Source organism: Schistocerca serialis, chromosome 1 (genome assembly GCF_023864345.2).
Source record: "Schistocerca serialis cubense isolate TAMUIC-IGC-003099 chromosome 1, iqSchSeri2.2, whole genome shotgun sequence".
In the NCBI taxonomy this organism is placed as follows: Eukaryota; Metazoa; Arthropoda; class Insecta; order Orthoptera; family Acrididae; genus Schistocerca; species Schistocerca serialis.
The window spans coordinates 471,679,065-471,702,294 of NC_064638.1; the positions used below are offsets into that span (position 1 = coordinate 471,679,065).

Consider the following 23,230-nt stretch of genomic DNA (forward strand, 5'->3'; position numbering starts at 1 on the left):
AGCCACATACGGTAGATGCCGATCTCAGGTAAGAGGCGCCTGAAGCTGGCGGAAACAACAAGGGGCATTGTTAAACTTTCACAGAATTCTATCCTCAGTAGGCATTTCCACATGTACCGGTTCCTGACTCGAATATGTTTCCTTGAGGCTTCTACAGAAAAATGTCATTTATGTCCACGTTGGAAGGAAAGCAGGTAGGACATGTTTTTGATACAGACAATGTGACACTCCATACCTTCTGACATTATCAACGGATCTGAGGGACCTTATGGCTAATTTGTGAACGTAGAGGGGTTCAACTACTTTATGCTTGACTTCTTTGTTCTGCATAGTAAGCTCATCGCTAGCCAGGAGCAATGGACATTACCCTCAGTAGTATCTGGAGTTAATGCATGCATTTTTTAGCAATACGTTTTACAGAGGAGGGATGAAACTGGATCTCCCCTATAAATGAATCAGACACATCAAGTACAAATCAAGTTGGAGTACCTACCAAACCTACTTTCTTGCATCTTGGAAACATGGTTCAGTATGATGCACTCAGTAAAAAAATCTGAAACACTCTCACGACATGGGCCACAGCATGTCATGATTGCATGCTACAGGCTAGACCGGGATGTCGATGGCCATGGCTGCACCAGAGGTATCGATAGGGCCAGCTGCCACTGTTGTTTCACGGTAGACCACTGGCACAATGTCACAGATGTCGATGTGCCTGGCTGCTGCTGCTGTGTGGATGGTTGCTGGCACATCGTGGCAAGTGTTGGACCAGGATGCTGTTGAACTCCTGGCAATGTGGATATCCACAAACCAAGGTGCTGCTGCTGTTGCATGGCTGGCTGTGGGTACATACACTTGTCAGGCTACTGTTGCTTGGCCAGCTGTGGTTACATCCACTTGCTGAGCTGTCACTGCATGACTGACTGGGCATTCATCCACAGAACTGCAGTATGTGATCAAAAGTATCCAGACACTCCCCAAAACATACGTTTTTCGTATTGGGTACATTGTGATGTCACCTACTGCCAGGTACTCAATATCAGCGACCTCAGTAGTTATTAGACCTCGGAGAGAGAAGAATGGGGCGTTCAGCGGAACTCACGGTCTTCGAACGTGGTGATGTGATTTGGTGTTACTTGAGTTATACGTCTGTACGCAAGATTTCCACACACCTAAACATCTCTAGATCCACTGTTTCCGATGTGATAGTGAGGTGGAAACATGAAGGGGCCCATACAGCACGAAAACGTACAGGCCGACCTCGTCTGTTGACTGACAGAGACCAAAGACGGTTGAAGAGGGTCGTAATGTGTAATAAGCAGACATCTGTCCAGACCATCACACCGGAATTCCAGACTGCATCAGGGACCACTGCAAGTACTATGACAGTTGGCGGGAGGTGAGAAAAATTGGATTTCATGGTCGAGCGGATGCTCATAAGCCACACATCACGCCGGAAAATGCCGAACGACGGCTCTCTTGGTGTAAGGAGAGTAAACATATGATGACTGAACAGTGGAAAAACGTTGTGTGGAGTGACGAATCACGATACACAATGTGGCGATCCGATGGCAGATTGTGGGTATGGCGAATGCCCAATGGACGTCACCTGACAGCGTGTGTAGTGCCAACAGTAAAATTCGGAGGCGGTGGAGCTATGCTGTGGTCTTGTTTTTCATTGAGGGGCCTTGCACCCCTTGTTGTTTTGCGTGGCACTATCACAGCATAGGCCTACATTGGAGTTTTAAGCACCTTCTTGTTTCCCACTGTTGAAGAGCAATTCGGTGATGGTGATTGAATCTTTCAACACGATCGAGCACCTGTTAATAATGCACGGCCTATGCAATAATATCCCTGTAATAGGCTGGTCTGCACGGAGTACTGGCCTGAATCCTATAGTACACCTTTGGGATGTTTTGGAATGGCCGACTTCGTGCCAGGCCTCACTGACCGACATCTATACCTCTCCTCAGTGCAGCACTCCGTCAAGAATGGGCTGCCATTCCCCAAGAAACCTTCCAGCATCTGACTGAAAGTATGCCTGCGAGAGTGGAAGCTGTCAGCAAGGCTAAGGGTGGACCAACACCATATTTAAATCCAGCGTTACCGATGGAGCTTGCCACGAACTTGTAAGTCATTTTCAGCCAGGTGTCCGGATACTTTTGATCACATAGCGTAGCTGCACTATCGTCATCGTCATCATCATCATCCCTAACGATAATAGGAGACTGAAGCAGCGTTGAGTCAATTGTTATTGGATTTGGCTGTGTTCAGGATCCATCCCCAGTGCCTAGAGCTCATTGAAGAATACTACAGCAAACAGAAAAAAAGTATAACGTAAGGTAACTACACACACACACACACAAACAACATGAACATGAACCACCAGCACATACCTGCATCGTCAGAGCCCATCTGCGTCGCTCATTAGCAACATAATTGTGATCAGCAGTGACATACAGTGCTTCTCAGCGCTGACGAGGGGCTAGTATGAAGGAAGAAGAACAGGGCTAGCTGTAGTGGCAGTAAATGAAAGGATGATTATTGAGAAGCACTAACCAGACTACTCGGTGGGGAATGAGAGGAATGCTGCTATAGCTAATGACAAGCACCAAAGTGTAGTTTTGACCAGTCTGCTCACAAGGTGAAGGATGTGACATCTAGCAGGGATCGGACTCTAATGACTGGCTGTTTTGAAGCATCCCTTCCCTTCGCATAGGCAAGTGTCACCTATTCCAGGAACTACATCTACATGCGTAGATGCGAGCGAGCCAGGTCCTGTCCACTATCAAGCTGCAGCGTCCTGTAATGTAAAGAATAGTTTAATAAGCCCACTCGAAGCGTAAATGGTTGCGAAAGCTTACTTGACCTTTTAGCAACAAATAATCCTGGACAAATAGTGAGTATTGTGACGAATACAGGGATTAGCGACCACAAGGCAGTTGCTGCTAGGCTGAATATCGTAACACCTACAACCATCAAAAAGAAACGCAAAGTATATATATTTAAAAAAGCTGATAAAAATGCTCTTAACGCCTTTTTAAGAGACAAGCTTCACTCCTTCCGATCTGATCATGTAAGTGTAGAAATGTTGTGGAATGTTTTCAAAGAGATAGTATCGACAGCAATTGAGATACATATACCACATAAATTAATAAGTGATGGTACTGATCCGCCATGGTACACAAAACGGGCCATATCGTTGTTGCAGAAGCAACGAAAAAAGCATGCCAAATTTAAAAGAACGCAAAATCCCCAAGATTGGCAAAGTTTTACAGAAGTTCGAAATATGGCGCGTACTTCAATGCGAGATGCTTTTAATAATTTCTACAACGAAATTCTATCTTGAAATCTGGCAGAAAACCCAAAGAGATTCTGGTCATACATAAAGCACAGAAATGGCAAGACGCAATCAATATCATCACTACACGATAACAACGGTGAAGTCACTGATGACAGTGCCACTAAATCAGAGTTATTAAACACAGTTTTCCGCAACTCCTTCACCAAAGAAGACGAAGTAAATATTCCTGAATTCCAATCAAGAACAACTGCGAAGATGAGAAACATAGAAGTAAATATCCTCGGTATAACGAAGCAGCTTAAATCCCTTAATAAAGGCAAGGCCTCCGGTCCATATTGTATACCAGTCAGGCTCTTCTCGGAGTATACTGATGAAATAGCTCCATATGTAGCATTTATGTACAACCACTCGTTCACAGAAAGATGCCTACCCAAAGATTGGAAAATTGCTCAAGTCACACCAACACCCAAAAAGGGAAGTAGGATTATTCCGCTGAATTACAGGCCTATATCACTAACGTCGATTTGCGGTAGGGTTTTGGAACATATACTGTATTTGAACATTATGAAGTACCTCGAAGAAAACGATTTATTGACTCATAGTCAGCACGGTTTCAGAAAATATCGTTCTTGTGAAACACAACTAGCTCATTATACTCATGAAGTAATAAGTGCTATCAACAGGGGACGTCGAATTGATTCCATATTTTTAGGTTTCCAGAAGGCTTTCGACACCGTTCCTCACAAGCTTCTTCTAACCAAACTGCGTGCCTACGGAGTACCGCCTCAGTTGTGCGACTTGATTCGTGATTTCCTGTCAGAAAGGTCACTGTCCGTAGTAATAGAGCCGTCGAGTAAAACAGATGTAATATCCGGCATTCCCTCTATTGTTCCTGATCTATATTAACGACATAGGAGACAATCTGAGTAGTCGTCTTAGATTTTTTGCAGATGATGCTGTCATTTACCGTCTTGTAAAGCCATCAGATGATCAAAACGACTTGCAAAATGATTTAGATAAGATAGCTGTATGGTGCGAAAAGTGGCAGTTGACCCTGAATAAGGAAAAGTGTGAAGTTATTCACATGAGAACTAAAACAATCAGCTAAATTTCGATTATGCGATAAGTCACAAAAATCTCAATGCTGTAAATTTAAGTAAATACTTAGGGATTACAACCATAAATAACCTAAATTGGAACGATCACATAGATAATATTGTGGGTAGAGCAAACCAAAGACTGCGATTCATTGGAAGAACACTTAGAAGGTGCAACAGGTCTACTAAAGAGACTGCTTACACTACGCTTGTCCTTCCTATTCTGGAGTATTGCTGTGCAGTGTGGGATCCGCAACATGTGGGACTGGCGGATGACATCGAAAAAGCGCAATGAAAGGCAGCTCGTTTTGTATTATTGCGAAATAGGAGAGATAGTGTCACAAACATGATACTTGAATTGGAGTGGCCAATCATTAAAACAAAGGCGTTTTTAGTTGTGACGGGATCTCCTCATGAAATTTCAATCACCAGTTTTTCCCTCCGATTGCGAAAACATTCTGTTGGCAGCCACTTACATAGGAAGAAATGATCATCACGATAAAAGGGCTCGCACAGCAAAATTTAAGTGCTCGTTTTTCCCGCGTGCCGTTCGAGAGTGGAACGGTAGAGAGACAGCTTGAAGGTGGTTCATTGAACCCTCTTCCAGGCACTTTATTGTGAATAGAAGAGTAATCACGCAGATGTAAATGTAAATGAATGTCATGTCACATTGCGGCAGCACTATGACGTTGGTGTCTTCATCCCAGTGTACATTGTCACCGCAGCATCAAAAGAATTGCATTAAATACCATTTTTTGCAGCACAGCGCTGGTGTTATTGTATTTCAGTACAGGTGCACGGTATATTATATTCGAAGGCGTTTGTGATCTGCCATGCATCCACTACTGAATATCACACCTCCATGGGTCGCAGGCCCAACGGTAGAAAAACCCACATGCTGGCAGTCATCAACATGCAATGGCCAATGGTTGAGCTGCTTCCTCCAGAGCACTTCCCACGCTAGTGCAATTAACCCAGCCTGTTGGGTCTTGCCCTTGGCGCAGCCGAGAGCTGGGGCCACTACCTCCAATATAGCGATAACGTCAGCGGTGGCCATCATCATTCTGCTCATTGCTGGTGGGTCGTCTCTCTACTGCTTCCCCTGTGCCGGTAATAGTTGTGCACCTTAGGTCACGTATTATATGATTTTTCACTTACCTTAAAAAAATGGCTTGGGAGATTTCTTGGATGTAGATTGTTGACAGGTGGCGCTTCCAGAAATATATTGAGGGGGGGCTCAAGAATTATAAATACGGTACTCAGCGAACTGCACAGGCAGCGTATAATGAATAGTTACGTGAATCTTGTAAGAGGAGGATGTGGCTGTGAATAAATTAACTATGTCTCTTTTTTTTAAAAAAAAATATCATTTATTGATTATCTTACTTAAAAATATTTGTACATTTTCTGAAGCTCAAATATAATCACTTATGTGTTCATACTTTCTCCTCAGTTTCCAAATAGCTGGGCATTTATGATATTCAAAATTTCTTACGAATGTACTTTTGAAAAGGTCACGAAGCCACTATCTTTTCACAACCTCTGACAAAACATTGTCGTCTTTACGACCGTAGATTCGGAATGTTATCGCCATTTCTTCATACTGTACACTGTCAACGTCCCACCGCAGGCTGTAAACTATCACTGCTTTCACTGAACGTCTGGTACGTTAACCCCTCAATGCTATGCGGTATATCCTGCAATAGCTGATATTTTGGCTAAATGTTACCGTAGAACAACGTGGAAATATGCAATGACGTATCACATAATGGATACCACTAATCCGCAGATAATATCAATTCAGCGTGACAAAATCGTGAATTTTCAAGGATGACAACCGAATAGAACTCGGTCAGATATCATACAGACGTTGACGCATTTACAGCTTGTGTTGTTTAAACTGTAGCTAACGTTAAACTACTTAATTACCACGCTATGTGGCTTCTTCATTTCATCTGCTGCTGCTGCTGCAATGAACCTCGACATTTTAGCCTTTTTCTGGTTTTCACACGACTGGGTTATCTATTTATTGATCGCTGTTCGTATGCATTTTCTGTGCAAAGTGTGAACAACTCACCAAAAAAAAGAAAAGAAAACTGACTACAAAAGATACTGCCAGTTGAATCTCTGAGTGAACAAAATAATGATCGCTTGTGGAAGGACTATGCTGGTCATAAACTTCAGTGAGGGCAGTGAGTGTACACTGCAGGTCAGATCCGCTGGCGTGCCGACCATTCCATCGCTATTTAGGAATAACAGTGACTGCACAACTTTGATGCATTCAAGAAGAAGACTACCTAACCCAGGCGGTCAGGGTACTCCTGAATATGGTACTACGGTTACCTGAAAAATTGTTGGTTTCAATATGATTATGAGCGACTTACGACTACCTATTCCATGTTCGAGTGGCTGAAATTACGAAATATTTTCAAGGTTCTTTCGGACATTTATAGGAAACTTACTGAAAGATGTAACACTTAAAATGCAATAGACTATTATCTGTTTCCTATATAGTTTATGGCTTGCCTTTGTCGCATTTCACGCATATTTAAGTTATGTTATGTTAAACGGGGACCTAGAAACGACGAAGAGGCTCCGTCCCCGCCGCAGCCGCAGTGGTCCACAACCCCACGACGACTACTGCAGTCCACCCCTCCGCCGCCCCACACCGAACCCAGGGTTATTGTGCGGTTCGGCCCCCGGTGGACCCCCCAGGGAACGTCTCACACCAGACGAGTGTAACCCCTATGTTTGCGTGGTAGAGTAATGGTGGTGTACACGTACGTGGAGAACTTGTTTGCGCAGCAATCGCCGACATAGTGTAGCTGAGGTGGAATGAGGGGAACCAGCCCGCATTTGTCGAGGCAGATGGAAAACCGCCTAAAGACCATCCACAGACCGACCGGCGCGCCGGACCTCGACATATATCCGCCGGGCGGATTCGTGCCGGCGACCGGCGCTCCTTCCCGCCCGGAAAGCTGTGCGTTAGACCGCACGGCCAACCGGGCGGGCCATATTTATGTTACTACTTCAAATGTTCAAAAGTGATGAACTTGTTTCGATGTGCGAATCCTGGTATAAACATTACAGCGTGAATGCCACCCATCAAGCTATACTGTATTGGCTGTAAGATAGAATACAATTTTTTCCTACTCAATGTATTTTTTGTAGACACAGAGCTTTACCAAGCCACGACTCTTATTTCAGTGAGGGACATATGAGCCACTCACAGCGTGGGACGTTTATTGGGGGCTCAATAAACCCCTGCCTGAGGCTGTCTCAAAGGGCACTTAGTACCTGACACTCATTCAGTGCTAATCGACCTGGTGACAATGGGCAATCCGGAGGTGTCAGCGTCCCAGCAGGCGGGCGGCGGCATCCCGTGGGGCGGTAATGTCATCGCCAGGGGCGGCAGCGGCAGTGGAGGCACCGGTGGTGGCAGAGGCGTCAACGGTGCTGGTGGCTGGGACATGCTCGCGAGCGGCAGCGGAGGTGACGGCGGAGTTGGAGGCAGTGTATGAGTGCTCTGAACCCCCGACGAAGAATATATATATATATATTGCTTTAATAGGTGGTCAGTGGGTGGATAGGTGCGGTCTGTGACACACAACTCTTCAGGAAAAGTGCACTGTTGCAGCGCCACGAATAACTACAGGCGTTGATTATGGGAATTCTTGTAAATTTCACGCAGCTTTGGCTGGAAGGCAGTAGTTAAGGGACCGGATAGCAGGTGCAGGCGATGCTAATATTTTGCACACGGTTCTATGAGTCAGGTTCACGACACCACTCGCAGGCTAGAAGGCACGGCCTGGCGGGCGCTGTATACAAATATGAAGTAAACAGGGCAGCGCAGGGCACGGACGTGCTGTGAAGAACTCATACGTTGCAGTTACAACAGCGCCTTGTAGGGGCCGATGTGGGCTGAGGAAAAGCTGACGTTGTAATTATCACAGAGCATTCCACTCGTCCCCGCCAGAGGATCTAAGCTAGAGGCGTAAGGGAAAGACATATAAATAAGTTAGCCGGGAGGCTCAAAGCAGGCAGTCGCTTCTCCATTTTGTCTGCGCCTAGAATCGGAGAGAATGACGATTGTTTAAGTTACAGGCCAAACACGCAACCTTTTGGTGATTGATATCGGCAGCCAAACGGCCCGCTGAAGCTACCTCCAATCTCCGCTTCACGGACGCATCGTTTCTGTGGTGGGGCGCGTTGCACCTTGTAGATATACCGTCCCGAGAGGGCTCCTAGCAGCCGCTCTCTGGGTGACAGTCACGCGGTCTGCAAGCTGCAATTCGCAAGGGCGGTCCCGGGGCGCGAACTCGAGGCCGCCTCCCTCGTGCAGAGCTGTCTGCAGCACTGAACGAGCTGCCCTCGGCGGACGGCCGGGGATGCTAAGGCTCACTACAATGACGGCGGTCGGCTGCTTCCTTTCGGCCCTCTGTATGCGGATCATGAGTCGCGCTTGAGAGAGCAGTGAGCCGGGTTCCGGGCCACGGGCACAGTTAAAGTGCACGCCAGCCACTCAGCCGTAGCGCGTGTAGAATCGCTACGTCTTCAAAGCTAGGCAACAGGACGCCTACGCTGCAGATTCCGACATTTGCATGGCGCTGACCCACGCATGCTCCACGACGCCATCGCCGCGAGGCCAGGTGTGTACCTTCGATGTAATAAAGTCAATGACACACTTGCCTTCGTTTCTCTGCACGCTTCGGCGTGAGTCATCCCTCTCTCCCAAACCATACCTCTAGGCCTTTCTGACATATTACAACCCCTGAACTCGAAGAGTTGTAACAATTTGGTGTCAGGAAGTGGTAGTTTCGCTTTCCAACACAACACGTTGCGAAGTAAAATGTTCGTTCACGTCCATCACTACGTTTTGGTGAATGGGTTGGTTTTGGTGAGTGTCAAATGAGGCTGTTGCAATGGACGTAGGTACCAGCACAGCACAATGTGCTACGGTGGTTCTAAGTTTTATTTATATTATTTCGTATGTTTGCTCTCGTTGTAAGATTTAATTGTGTGAGCTAGGGTACAAGATATTTAGAGATACTTTTGTGAAGCCACGAGAACCCGTGGACCTATTTTTGTTTAGAGGTAACGATGGACGGGATAATTTAGTGGCAGTGAGACGTCCATTTTGCAATTTGTCTGGGAACGAGCTGCCATGTACCAGAGCTGTAGCAGCCGTTTGTTCTATTTGTAGGCGAACTGGTCATCGGTCTAGTAGCTGCCCTGGGAGTAGATAGACGATGATTCGCTGAATGAATTAATTTGTGTTTACATTTTTGTGTTTGTTTTTTTTCATGGAGAGCTGAATTGGAGTTTGTGTTCTGTCTCGCTGAAAAAAAAAATCTGTTTCATTAAGGTGGAAGTAGAGTATGCAAGATGGTGGAAACACGTGCTACTACTGTGGATGCAATTGCTGCTTTAACTCGCCACGTTGAAGCGTTAACAGAGAAGTTTGGGGGCCTGAAGGAGGGAAATTTCGATATTAATCGTGAGTTGGAGACTCGTCAGGAGAGTCATGATCAGTCGCAATGAGATTCTGGGGAAAGTAATTCTGGATTGAGAGTGCCTCCTGTTCCGTATGGCCCAGCAGTGGTCATACTGATTAATCCCTTCTCGGGCAAGACAATGAAGGACGTAACAATTTTCGTTCATGATATTAGGGACGATGCAGAAGCACATGGATGGTCAGATGAAATAACCTTCTACGTTGCTAATAAACGTTTGGCAGGTGAGCTAGGGTACAAGATATTTAGAGATACTTTTGTGAAGCCACGAGAACCCGTGGACCTATTTTTGTTTGTTGTCTACCACGATACATTGAGTAAAGCTAATACGTTCCAGGAGTGGTCCGCGAGATTGTGCCTGCAGTACTAAAAGCAGAACAGTGCACGATTTTTTCAGGAGAAATTAAGTACGTTGTCGATGCAGCGCAACGAGTCTCTGAAGAAGTCTCGGATGGAATCCGCAAGCTAAACGGAAAGACATATGTACGAACATTGAATGCAGAAGCTAATAGGGTACGGTTGCAGGTGACAGAAAATAGAGCAACAGATGTGTTTTGCGAGGTATACCCGCTGAAATGTCGTGGAGGATGAGGATGGAGAACCCAGAAAATTTAGAGTCAGCTCTTAGGATTGCAAAACTTATAGGGGAGATGGATATGGCCACAAAGCAGAGACTGAACCGTCACGTGTTCGCTTCTGAAGTCAACTGTTATAGATGTGGTCGGGAGGGCATATGAGGAAGCAATGTAAGTAACTTAGAGTGCTATGCGTGTGGCGTAGAGGGAGTCGTAGCGGCCCCTTGTCAGGTAGAGGGCCCACACAACAGACAAGCAAGGTGGGCTGCCGACCTCCCTTCAAGTGCTAGCCAGTGGATGTAAACATCAACAGACATTCCTCATGAATACTTCATGAAAAGCCATGTGTCAGAGATCCACTAATTGGAACTACTGTGACTACATGTAGCACTCCGCCGAATCAGTGTTATACGCGCGCCAGCAGAGTCAGACTGGCAGTGTGCGCCTACAGCTAGGACAGCTCCGGCCAATACGTACGCCGGCTCTAGTCATAGCCTTCAGTGGAAAGTTGTATCTTATTGGGCGTAACGCCAATTTGTAATTGTGTAGTGTAGTATTTTGGTTATTATTTCTTTTCGTTGTTTTGTACTCTTATCTGGCTTTTGCCACCACAGAAATTGTTGGGTTTATTGTTGGTCTTATGTTTGGAAATTAGTGCACGCAAAGAAGGCGTTTTAGTTAAATAAAGCGTATTTCAAAAATGTTCGCCAGTTGTTTCCTGCCGATCGCAGGACAGCGCGGTGGGTCATCGGGCGTTTGAGTGAAGAGGTAGGAAGGGTGGAAAGTCCCAGCAAGAGAATCGGCCGTTAAGCGCAAATGGGCCTGCTTCAACATTCAAAAGGCAGTCCTGATAGACCGTAACATGGCACAAGTTAGTGCACAGACGGAATGTAGCTTGGTGGTCTTAGTGGGTGGCAGGAAACAAGGAGTTTTGATGGACACGGTGTGAATGTAACCGTTTTCAGTCTGGACTTCATGGGAAAGAGGAGAGTAGGCCATCACAGTCTAGGTTGCGTGAGGTTGGCGAGAATAGAGTGGAATCTATGGGTACGGCAGTTCTTGACTTTTCAGTCGGGAAAACTCAATTCAGCGAACGCATTGAGGTGTTGCAATGCGTAGGCGAAGGTTATTCAGCGATTCTCGGGCTAGACTTGCTCGACAAACATCACGCTAAGATTGATCTTGTGCAACTCACAGTGGAACTCAGTGGGACTTAGTTTCAACTGGGGGAAATAGTAGCAACTGAGACAATGGCGCAAGGTTCGTCTATCATGGTGGTGAGACCAACTAAACTTCGTACCTTTTCAGAGAAGATCGCTCAGCAGGACAAAATACCAGCAAGCAAGGGACAGATAGTGTGGGTTTCAGTAGGTACAGATTTACCGAGGGAAACATCATATGTAGTTGAACGACTCTTTAGCAATGAAGGGTTAAATAGTTCGCTTTGCTTTATCCGCAGGAGTTTAGTGCATGTGAATGAATTTAGTGCGGAACAGATGATTCTTATCAGTGTGGGTAACAGTGGCAAAGGGGAGGTTGCTCTTTCAAAGGGTGCATGAACAGCCACTCTGGAAGTCCTGGCAGATGAGTACTTCGATAGGTCTAGTCTAAAGGAAAGCCATAAGCACATCGTCGATAAATAAGCAAATTACACCTGTCTGCAATTTGCCTATATCAAAGCTGGTGGCCATGCATTTTCTTTCTGGCCAATTAGATCACTCATACTTCTTACAACTCTACCCACTAGAGTTTTTGTAGCCTACCACAGGTGTCGTTTCTTTCGTAAGGCAGAGTTTAACTTCTACTACATAATACAGAGATAAACGATTTTTTCTTTCATGCGAGTTTTAACACAGATGGCTAAAGTGTTTTGAATTGGGTTTCTCTGGACGTTTATCTGCGATCTCCGGCCGCGTTCCTGTAGAAAACTTTTCCCGAAGGGTCGACGTTAAAAGCAGGGACAAGGGCTGCTTTTGCTGGTGGCCGACACAGTAGCTCCGGCGTCTTATTGTGTTCGCTATATGTACCGCTGTGAAGTTTTTAGCCTCATGGGATGGAGTGGTGTGCCATTGTAAGTTCTTCCCTCAGAACTGCACCTTGTAGCTCGGGTCAGGGAAATTACTTGCGTGCAGTTATTAGTGCGAGTGTTAGTGGTTTATATTCATGCAGGCTTGTTTATTGAATCTGCATATTAATAAAATTCGTACAATTTCACTTAACTATTTCGCTATAAATCAGACAACATCCTTTGCATGGGAGTGCTTGGTGGTTTACGACACTCACTGATCAGCAAAGGATCACTTGATGCTTACAATTACAACTCTTCTCTTGAAGTGAGATGTTTAATATTTACAAAACACATTTCCATCTGAGACTTGAATAGCTTAGATTTGTGGTGAGGTGGAGCTTTACAGCTGTCAAATAATTGCTAAACCTCATTGTAAATCACCATCAGATGTTCATTTTCATGCTCGATTAATTAAGCAAAAACAGAAACATCACCCACAATGAAGTTTCAAATTTGAATAACTCATTAGTCCTACTTGATGTTAATATTGTCCGCTTCATCTGAGGTCACGAACTGGGACAGAGCACTTCCATAGTCAGCTCTATATTGACCTCCACGAGAGGGTGTGTCATCTTCAGCCTCTTCCATTCGCCATTGTAGATTGCAGCAAGACATTCCTAATGTCCGTGGCATTGACTCGCATTGCCAACTTCGGTGTGGCGCCGCGATGTTTGGATGCTGCCACAGAGTACATAGTGTGAGTTACACTGAATATTGACTCCAGTTTCCATTCAGCTGCAAAAGTCAAGGGGGGTAGGACGTCAAACGGGCCGACTTGGAGCAGGAGAGGCGCCACACGACATTTTAATTTCCACTGTCTATACTTTTACAAATAAATTCGTAAAACTTTGTCAACACGACCAGGAAGAATTCAGGATTCAAACTCATAGCAATGTAAGTTCAAAAGCATAACAAAATATTTTTTTTTACGTGTGAGATTTTATCATTTTTTCACTTACTATTGGCTGCATTTGTTGCTATAGGTCCACTTTTCTCCACAAGTAAGAGAGATTCTTCGATGAATTTTGCACAGCATACAAACCATACTTACAGGTGTATGAAACTCTAGAATTTATTTAATTAATGAAAAAATGAATGAGCTGTTACATTTTAAACTTCATGTTCAGAAAAAACTCAAATTTTATGGTTAATTATCTCAATTTTTAGCACAGTTTTTAATAGATTTGGAAAAATTTATAGTTTCATACACCTGTAAGTATGGTTTGTATGCTGTGCAAAATTCATCGAAGAATCTCCCTTATTTATGAAGAAAAGTGTACCTATAGCAACGAATGCAGCCAATAGTAAGTGAAAAAAGATGACATTTCACATGTAAAAAATATATATATTTTGTTATATTTTTGAACTTCCACTGCTATGAGCGTAAATCCTGAACTCTTCCTGGTCATGCTGACAAAGTTTTATGAATTTATTTGTAAAAGTATAGACAGCGGAAATTAAAATGTCCTGTGGTGCCTCTCCTGCTCCAAGTTGGCCAGTTTGACGTCCTACCCCCTGCCCCCCTTAATTTATTTTGAAACAGCGTTTCGTGTCACATTGTTTGCCGTAGGTTTTTAAAGTTATATAGATAAAACGATTGATTATTGTCCAACTCTGAGCTGTGTGAGGGGTCCAGGTTCAATTTCCAGCTATATCACTGATTTTCTGTGGTCAGGGACTGGGCAGTGTGTTCCCATCATCATCATTTCATCCACATCGACACGCAAGTCTCCAAGGTGACATCACCCAACAAGACTTGCACCGAACAACCAGTCTACCCGACGGGAGGCCCCAACCAGACACACATTTCATTTCTTTTTTATTTTATTGAATAATTTTCACTGTCGCACAATTGCTGTGGACATGGCATTGTACCATAGGTGCAAGACTAGGACTGCATAATTTAAGTCTACTGTAGAGAAGGTGTCATAGGTGATGTTAAATGCGTTGGCGTCCCAGCATTCGTTAAAGGTTAAAATTCATGGAGGACCGCTAGACTAGTTGAAATCTACTGTTTTTGCTGCTGGTAGTCCACAGAAATACTTCCGTCTCCTGATAGGGTATGTAACTGGGGTAGGTACCAACAAAGGCAGTTCTATTAGAACAGCTACAGCTTTGAGTGTCCAGTAGCACATGTCCGCTAAAAGTGGGAGATTGCATTATTGTGCGAACGCCTCCTGAAGTCCTCATCGCTTTTATTAGATTGTTACTAAACATGCGATAGTTTATGACGGTAGGCACGTCGTTTTACAGTAACAATGACTCCTGCAGTACAAAACATACTGTAGAGAAAGGGGACACCAATTGCTTGAGTTGAGCCAAGAGGTGGTAACAGTTGTTAGAATTCCAATGTATCATCATTATCACAGTGGGATATGGTGCAGCGAAATTGAAATATGATTGGTTTATATAGCTTTTCCTTCCATATCTGGTAGATCTTCCATAAGGGAGGCTTGAAAGTCGAGCGATACCGTAAAGAATTTTTGGTGTTAATCTTTTATTTTTCTTGTTTCTTTAGAAGTCAATAATAGTGAGAGGGTGTTAGGTTGTACAGCTCTATAAGAGGATGAGCGGACCATTATACGGCCTTATGTTCTTATTCCTTCTTTATGCCACTGATTGTTATTTGCATGTGTGTTAGTTAAAATATAAATGATGATTTCTTGGGGGCTATCTTCTCTCCATTGACAGCAGAGACAGTGGGGTTACCACAGATGCGGTATGAGTGGTGGTAACTCCTCCCTCAAACAGTTTACCGATTTTGTGTATCTTTTGCAACTTCAACAGAGCAGGCATATTACACCTGCGAAAATGCGACAAACTCTTCATTACACAGTAACGATGGACATACACGGTCCACTCATGCTAACGTGACTACCGCCCATGCTCAGCGTCAATGTGCAATAACAGCTCACGCACGGCAGTGGCAGCACTAGCAGCGACATGAACACTGGCTTTCAGGCGAAAGGTGAAAGCATTTTAAAAACGGCTAAGTTTGCAAACTTTTTGCGTGCCGTCTTGGTTAAAGTATACCGTGAACGGCGAAACAGCGTTGTGCAAAACCGGCACCGAGAAAACTTTGGTGTAACACGGGCCATATACGTCACAAGGGTGAACGACAGGTGAATACACGTGCAACTGTTGAGCAACTGACCGCCCAGTGTCTCCTCAACGACCGTTCAGCAAACGTAGCTGCTTTTGGGCCCCTGCAGCAGGAACTTGGTTCATGCACTCATGTTGACTGCTGTTCATTGGCGACTATGGCTGGAATTTGAAAGCCAATACCGCAACTGGACATTCACTGACTGTCGACCAGTGGCCTTTTTAGATTAATCACATTTTATGCTCCATAAGATGGATAGCTGTTGGCGTGTATGGTGTGAAACGTCTGAAACCAAACACCCTGCACCGATCATTGGAGCGTTATGCTATGGGGAATGTTCTCATGGCGTTCTGTGGGTGACGTCATTCTGGAAGGCACAGAAGATCAACATAAGAAAGTATATATCCTTTCGGACCATGTCCACCCTTACATTCATCTTGTTTTTCTTCGGTTCGAGGGCATCTACCAGCAGGACAATGCACCGAGTCACACAGCTCGTAGCGCACGTGCGTGGTTCGTCGAGCACCAGGCCGAACTTACTACACTCCATTGGTCAACAAACACCCCAGATTTAAAACCAATCTAGAATCTGTAGACCACCTCGATCGGGCTGTTCAAGCTGTGGATCTTAGCGCAACTGGCCATGGCTCCACATCCCTGTTGGTTCCTTCTGGAACCTCACTGACACTCTTCTTGCACGTTTCGCAGCGGTCCGCGCTGTAAAAGTTGGTTACTCGTGCTTTAGAAAGGTGGTTGGACAGTGAACGGTTATCACTTGACAGTTTACATAACCAGTCCACGCCGGATCTTCATAAAGTTGTAGATACACACGAAGAGAAAAATTCAGATATTTCGTGGTCACGCAAGTATCCGTGTACTCACAATCCAAGTGAGATCGAATAAGAAGCCTGACGACGTACGCACAACTTCGGCGAGGCAGACATCAGAATGCAGCACAGAAAGTATGTTCGTGCTGACAAGGCGCCCAGTACTACTTCCTGGATGACGTTAGAGGCCAGTCGCACGTGACTGTTCGTGGGCGCCTCTTATAAGCTGCAGGTGAATTCTTTGACAGAGTGTATTACAAACTATCGACCTCCCCGTCTGAGGACGCAAATTATACGAGGGGACATCAAAAAGCAGACCAAGTAACTTTTATTGAGTGCTCCACTACTCGCACATTTTTCAGCTCTCTGTAAACACCGTTTGGTTCCTCGACAGTAGAAATCCGCTGCTTGGTAAGGAAGCCATTCGAGAACCTCTGTGTAAACTTCCTCTTGGTTGGAAAACCTCTTTCCCCTGCGATTGCTGAGAATCGGTTCTATGACTGGTTAGACGTCGTTCTCTGTGGTCGATGTCGAAGGTCTTCCCTCCCGGCCAGCATCACCCACGTCTGAGCGGCCTAGGTCAAATTGTTGGCACCATTTCACTTCGGCTGGACGCGACACTGTATTTGGTCTATATAGCGCGAGAATTTCGCCTTGAATCTGTGTGCAGCTTAGACGTTTCGGCCGCAAGAATCGCACTGCTGCCATACTTCAACTGTGGAGTGGGTTTCTAGTAGCTGTACCATTTCACTTACGCACTGTGAAGCACCTGCTATCCTTACTGCAGCAGAGCCGTACCTGCAGGAAACGTGGAACGTCTACTCCTGTCTGACAATGCGCCACTCTTGTCGTACAGAGGTCATACCGAGAGAAGACATGTATAGTAAGGTGCTTTAACGTTTGCAAAATCTTTAATCATATCCACAGAATGAAACCGTTCATAATTTTCCACATTTCAAAATATCACAGGCGGCTGAAGCCTTGTATTGCAGCATTTTTTTTTCTTTTTAAAAGTCGGTCAAACTTGTGATCTGGAAGGATTATGATCCGGACAGTTTGTGCGTGGTGGAGATTGGACACAAGGGTGCTCGGAGTACAGCAGGCTGATGTATAACCAGAATGTAAATGTTGGGAGCACTGCTAGGGTTGTGGGAAGTTATGCTTATCATCACAGCTACATACCATGATTTTTAGAGTTTCCAATAAGCGCATGTCCTTCAAATATCGTCGCTCCTTTTTCCTTTGGTCCTTTCTGTAAATACAGTACAAAATGACGTCGGTACGTTCCAGGTTTCCTCTGAGTTCGTCGTCAGTCTGGAGTGTTAGATCACTGTGAAATATAGTGTTCAGCGTCACACTAAGACTTTTGTGTGGGATACTAGTGGCAGGGATATCTTTTAACTTAGTATGGACTCCTTGAGATTGTGTCTCATTCGCTGCTCTAAGGAACAATTCCATTTTTTTTTCAGGACGCCTACTTCGCTAAACTCATCCAATAATCTCAACAAAAATCGTTAGTTCGTTGTACCAGATCCCTGTCTTTCATCCCAAGGCACGGCTATGTAAGGCTGTAAGTTACTGCGTTAAATTTTATTGCTCTCGACACAGAGAACGAGATTTACACGGCCATTATCTAGTACAAGTTTGATTTTTTTGATTTGTGTTGATCATGATGCCACCTACTCTGATCGACAGCTCTTGACAAGGGCGTTCACTTGGCTTGATGGTCGTTGCTCAGTGTCGAAGCTTCTAAAACATGAGAGTCAAGCGTGAGAGCCCTTCGCTGCCAGGGGACCTAGGTCGAGAGGATGCATAACTCCGTGGGATTTGCTACTTCTTTAGTTTATTAGTGGGAGAAGTTGCCTACGTACTGAAAATATGTACGTGGTCGTCATGTGCCATGGTAAGTGTTATCTTAAATGTTGCATGGGGGCTTAATTATTTATTATTAATGCAAATTCTTTTTTTATTTTTTTTTTTTTTTTTTTTTTTGTCGCTGTAGTATGTCCGATTACGAAGTCTCGTAAACGGTTGGCCCTGACTAGTATTTGTACGCAATCTGGCTGCATAGAACAACAACAAAGAATGAAATGAAATTTCCGTTAACACAATTAATTAATTAAGTCCCCAGCAGCTATAAAACCAACGAAACAACAAAGCACAAGTGTAGCTGTTCTGTGTGTGGAAGTGTGATTCAACGTACACTTCTGGCACGGTTCTTCCTCAATAAGACAAGATATTTTGAACACCATTTATACTGAAGCAATTTAAAAAAATAAAAATACTATAATTGAGTAAGGAAATCAGAATTACACTCTAATACAAGAACACAAGCCAGATGCTTTGTTGACTGAACCTGTAATGACGCATTATTTAAGACATTGAAATAATTTAAAAAAAGGGAATTTTTTTACCTTCATATATATTGACGAAAAGCACTCTGATCATTACAATATCTCCATTCGAACAACATCTGCTGTCTAGCCCATCAAACAACTGCATAAAACATGGAACAAGCACTCCCTACTACAACATCTCAACACCGACTGACTACTACTACTTCTCAATAAGCACTGCCTACTGCTACTTCTCAATAAGCACTGCCAGTGGAGGCGGCGGAATAATACTCTTTGGCGCAATCTCTGGCGCTGTGGCTCAGTGTAGCCACCTTTCAATGTCCTTCCGCAAACGAACAGCACTGATGTCTAAAGCTTGAAGGAGGAAAACAAATGAGTCAAACCTGAGAGCGGGTACTTGACTTGCAAAAAGGTCGAAAGAAGAGGGCAACAAGAGAGCCTGATTCTGTACCTGGGAAGTGGAAGAAGGAAGACTGCGTTCAATGTCCCGTCGATATCGAGGTCGTTAGAGATGGAGTACAAGCTTCGATTGTGTCAAGAATGGGGAAGGAAATCGACCATGCCCTTTCAAAGGAACCAACCCGGCACTTGCCTGGAACGATTTAGGGAAATCATGGAAAACTTAAATTTGGATGGCCAGACGCTGGTTAGAACCATCGCCCTCTGAATGTGAGTTGTGTGCGCTAACCATTGCGCCACCTCGCTCGATTTACGTAATAAGGAGCCGCGTCAGCATGAACACTAGGATCACTGTGCCTGTCAAGAGATAGTTGGAGGAGGAATGGCGAGGCGGGAGAGGAAAATACAGCATGGTCCATATTATTGCCCAAGACGAATAGTTACAGAAATTTCTTCCCGTCTTCGACGTCAATATATTTTATAGCACTAGAAGTGATTGTACGAAGAAAGCTTTTCATTGCTGCGCCAGTCTGCTTCTAGAGTTCCCCTTGCTTCGATTAGCATCATAAAAAGGAGAATTGTTTCATTTTTGCTGCAGATGATTGGCAAGTCGTTGATCTCCTAACAAGACTATTTTTCGCTTTCCGGAGGTACACCTCTTTCGCGGGTATGTGCATGATTTGCGTGGGTCATCGTACTACTGCAAGATTTTCCCTTCGCTTCGTGCTGCATTTCTGGAACTATGCGTCTTGGGCAAAACATAGTATGGACCACTGGGAAATTTGGAAAAGAAGAAATTGGAAGCTTTCTAACCGTCTTCTTACAGAAGAAAGTTAAACAATAAGTGAACGTAAATTACAAATGGAAGAAGCATTAGACAGATCAGTGATGGGAATAAGTATATGCTGGATCTTTGCCAGACTGAAACGTTAATTAATGAAATGTGTTAAGACATCTGGAAATAAATAAACTAATCTGGAAATACCAGTAGAAGAGAAATAGCATGAAGGTATATGAAAATCATAAGTTGCAAAATAGAATACCGGGTGTAGAAGTTATGTGGGGATGAAAAAATTGGCACTAGCTAGGGGAACGGAGTCCGACTTTAAAACATGTGAAATAATGAACCAGGTAACATGTACTAGGATGTTAGTTAAGAGGTGACACTACGAATAAACTTAAGGCAACATTTGTATCAAATTGTTTATCTTCAAAAAGGAACAGTACCCACGCAAACAAATATAGAAAAAAATTGTAATTCAACATTGTAAATCTAAACGCCGCCAGAGGGTCTTGCTTTATAATGCACTTTTCCTGACACCTACCGTGTAAGACAGCCAGTTGCAGTTTATTGTGCCTACCTGCTACAGCGTAGTAATTACCAACAACGCCCGTTTCTTCATTGAACTTCTTCCAATTTTAACTCATACAAGTTGCTGAAAGCTACAAACGGCACTCAGCGATGGCAGTCACGAACCTTGTGTAAGTTACTTCCATAGGGTAGAAGCTAATTAACAGCCTTGTGGCATTTCCCTTACTACATATTGTTGTATAGGCTTTCTTGTCACCTGCTTCGCGGCTCAATTCACGGTGAACGCCAGTGAAACTAATTCAAAACCTGCAGCTCCAGAAACACTTCGAAACATAGATAATGAGATCTAGTAAATTTGAGTTCAGATATTTTTCGCACCTTTGATTGCCAAGTCAGTACTTGAAACACTGTCTGCAACAATTTCAACAGTAGGAAGTTCACAATTTTATTAAAAACGCTAATCAAATAGCTATGTTTCGTCTTAATTAGTGCATCTGAAGACGAGTTCATTACAAACATGCACTTCCCGCTGTTAATCATGCTTGACTAATTAACACAAAACTGGAATTTCTATTGATAAAAGTTCCTTCTATAGTTTCAAAGTCAACCAGCCAGTCAGAGAAGTTACAGTTTGTAGTAATAAACGGAAAGTCATCGAGTAAAACAGGGCTGATTTCTGGCGTTCCCAAAGGTAGTGTTGTACGCGCTTTGCTGTTCCATATTTATATAAACGATTTGGGAGAAAATCTGAGCAGCCCTCTTTGGTTGTTTGCAGATGACGCTGACGTTTATCGACTAATAAAATAATCAGAAGATCAAAACAAATGGCAAAGTGATTTAGGAAAGATACCTGTATGGTGCGAAAATTGGCAATTGACCCTAAATAGTGAAAAGTGTGAAGTCATCAACATGAGTGCTAAATGGAATTCGTTAAACTTCGGCTATCATTCAAATCTAAAGGCCGTAAATTCAACTAAATACCTAGGAATTACTATTATGAGCAACTTAAATTGGAAGGAACACACAGAAAATGTTGTGGGGAATGCTAACCAAAGACTGCGTTTTATTGGCAGGACATTTAGAAAATGTAACAGACCTGCTAAGGAAACTGCCTACGCTACGCTTATTCGTCCTCTTTTAGAATACTGCTGCGCATTGTGGATCCTTACCAGATAGGATTGAAGGAGTACATCGAAAAAGTTCAAAGAAGGACAGCACATTTTGTATTATCGCGAAATAGGGGAGAGAGTGTCACTGAAATGATACAGGATTTGGGGTGGACAGCATTAAAACAAAGATGTTTTTTGTTGCGGCGGAATCTTCTCACGAAATTCCAATCACTAACTTTCTCCTCCGAATGCGAAAATATTTAATTGACACCGATCTAAATAGGGAGAAACGATCGCCATGATAAAATAAGAGAATTCAGAGCTCGTACGGAAAGATATAGGTGTTCGTTCTTCCCGAGGGCTATACGAAATTGGAACAATAGAGAATGAACCCTCTGCCAGGCATTTCAATGTGATTTGCAGAGTACCCATGTAGATGTAGATGCAGATATAGAACCAGAAAATCGATTCCGGCCATACGAATAACATCGTTAAAAGAAAAATCGCTATTTTATCTCTTTGTTAATGAAATCCTTTGTAAAATCAATGTGTCACGCACATGTTGCTATGCGTACCACAGCCAGTGCACATCACTTGTGATGATCGTGCGACCTCATTTTACAATTTCAAGGTCCCTTATAGTGGAAGTATATCCAGGGGGAGTGGACTTGACGTCCACCAGAATCAATTTTATGGCCGCATTTTATTCTATCATTGCTTGTGATAGCTGCAATCAAGGTACATCATTACACATGTGATTGTCACCTAGTGGCACGTAATTCGCGAAAGTCACATGACATGAGCTGTTTTGGTCAATATATCATTTGTGGTGGCATGCCATCTACACGTATTTGTCATCCTGAGTAAATTGCGCGATTTATATTGTCGCAGAATAAGTCGAGAAACGCAGTCACCGTTGTGTACTGTTTATGATACTAGATAGTTGCATGGACTGTTGTGAGTTCAAAACTCACCTGACCTGTTAAATTTTAATTTCTGTCCTTGATTCGAGTACATTCTAGAAGTATCCACAAACGGCAAGAATCATTGTACTGGAATTTTCTATAGCTGTATATATAGCGTATGTGTTCTGGACGGTCGCAGTTCGCTCTGCGCTCTTGTTTGTGCAAGTGCTGAATAAACCTTCGTTAAGTGAAGTTAGTCATTCATCTACTTAAACCTTCCTCTACGTGACAATAAGACTAGGAAAGAGGGGAGATTATCAGATTTAATGCTACGATTGGCGACATTTGAAACACTGCAGTTTGTAAGCTATTCACATGAAAATTTGAAGAGGATGTATCAAAACTGGACGAATGGCACAAACGCGAATAACCAGCGTAGAAACTGCAGGGTAGCATATGTGATGTACGGAAAACAACTGTGGTAACAAAGATTGCTGAAGCCGATCGACAAGACATCGAGTAATAATTCACTTCATATAGTGGTCATTCATCCGTTTGGAAAACGACGCGCCCAAATTCCTCACCTTCCAATAATGACTTGAGACATAAAACACGCCGGCCGCGGTGGTCTAGCGGTTCAGGCGCTCAGTCCGGAACCGCG

General features: G+C 43.9%; 1 protein-coding gene across 1 annotated transcript; it reads left to right on the plus strand.

Moving 5' to 3' along the window:
- The first annotated feature begins 694 nt into the window (after positions 1–694).
- On the plus strand, positions 695–7,922 carry LOC126483768 (acanthoscurrin-1-like). The gene is made up of 2 exons (XM_050106957.1): positions 695–845; positions 7,714–7,922. The coding sequence occupies exons 1-2, from the start codon at positions 695–697 to the stop codon at positions 7,920–7,922; spliced, it is 360 nt and encodes a 119-aa protein (XP_049962914.1).
- Positions 7,923–23,230: the final 15,308 nt, after the last annotated feature.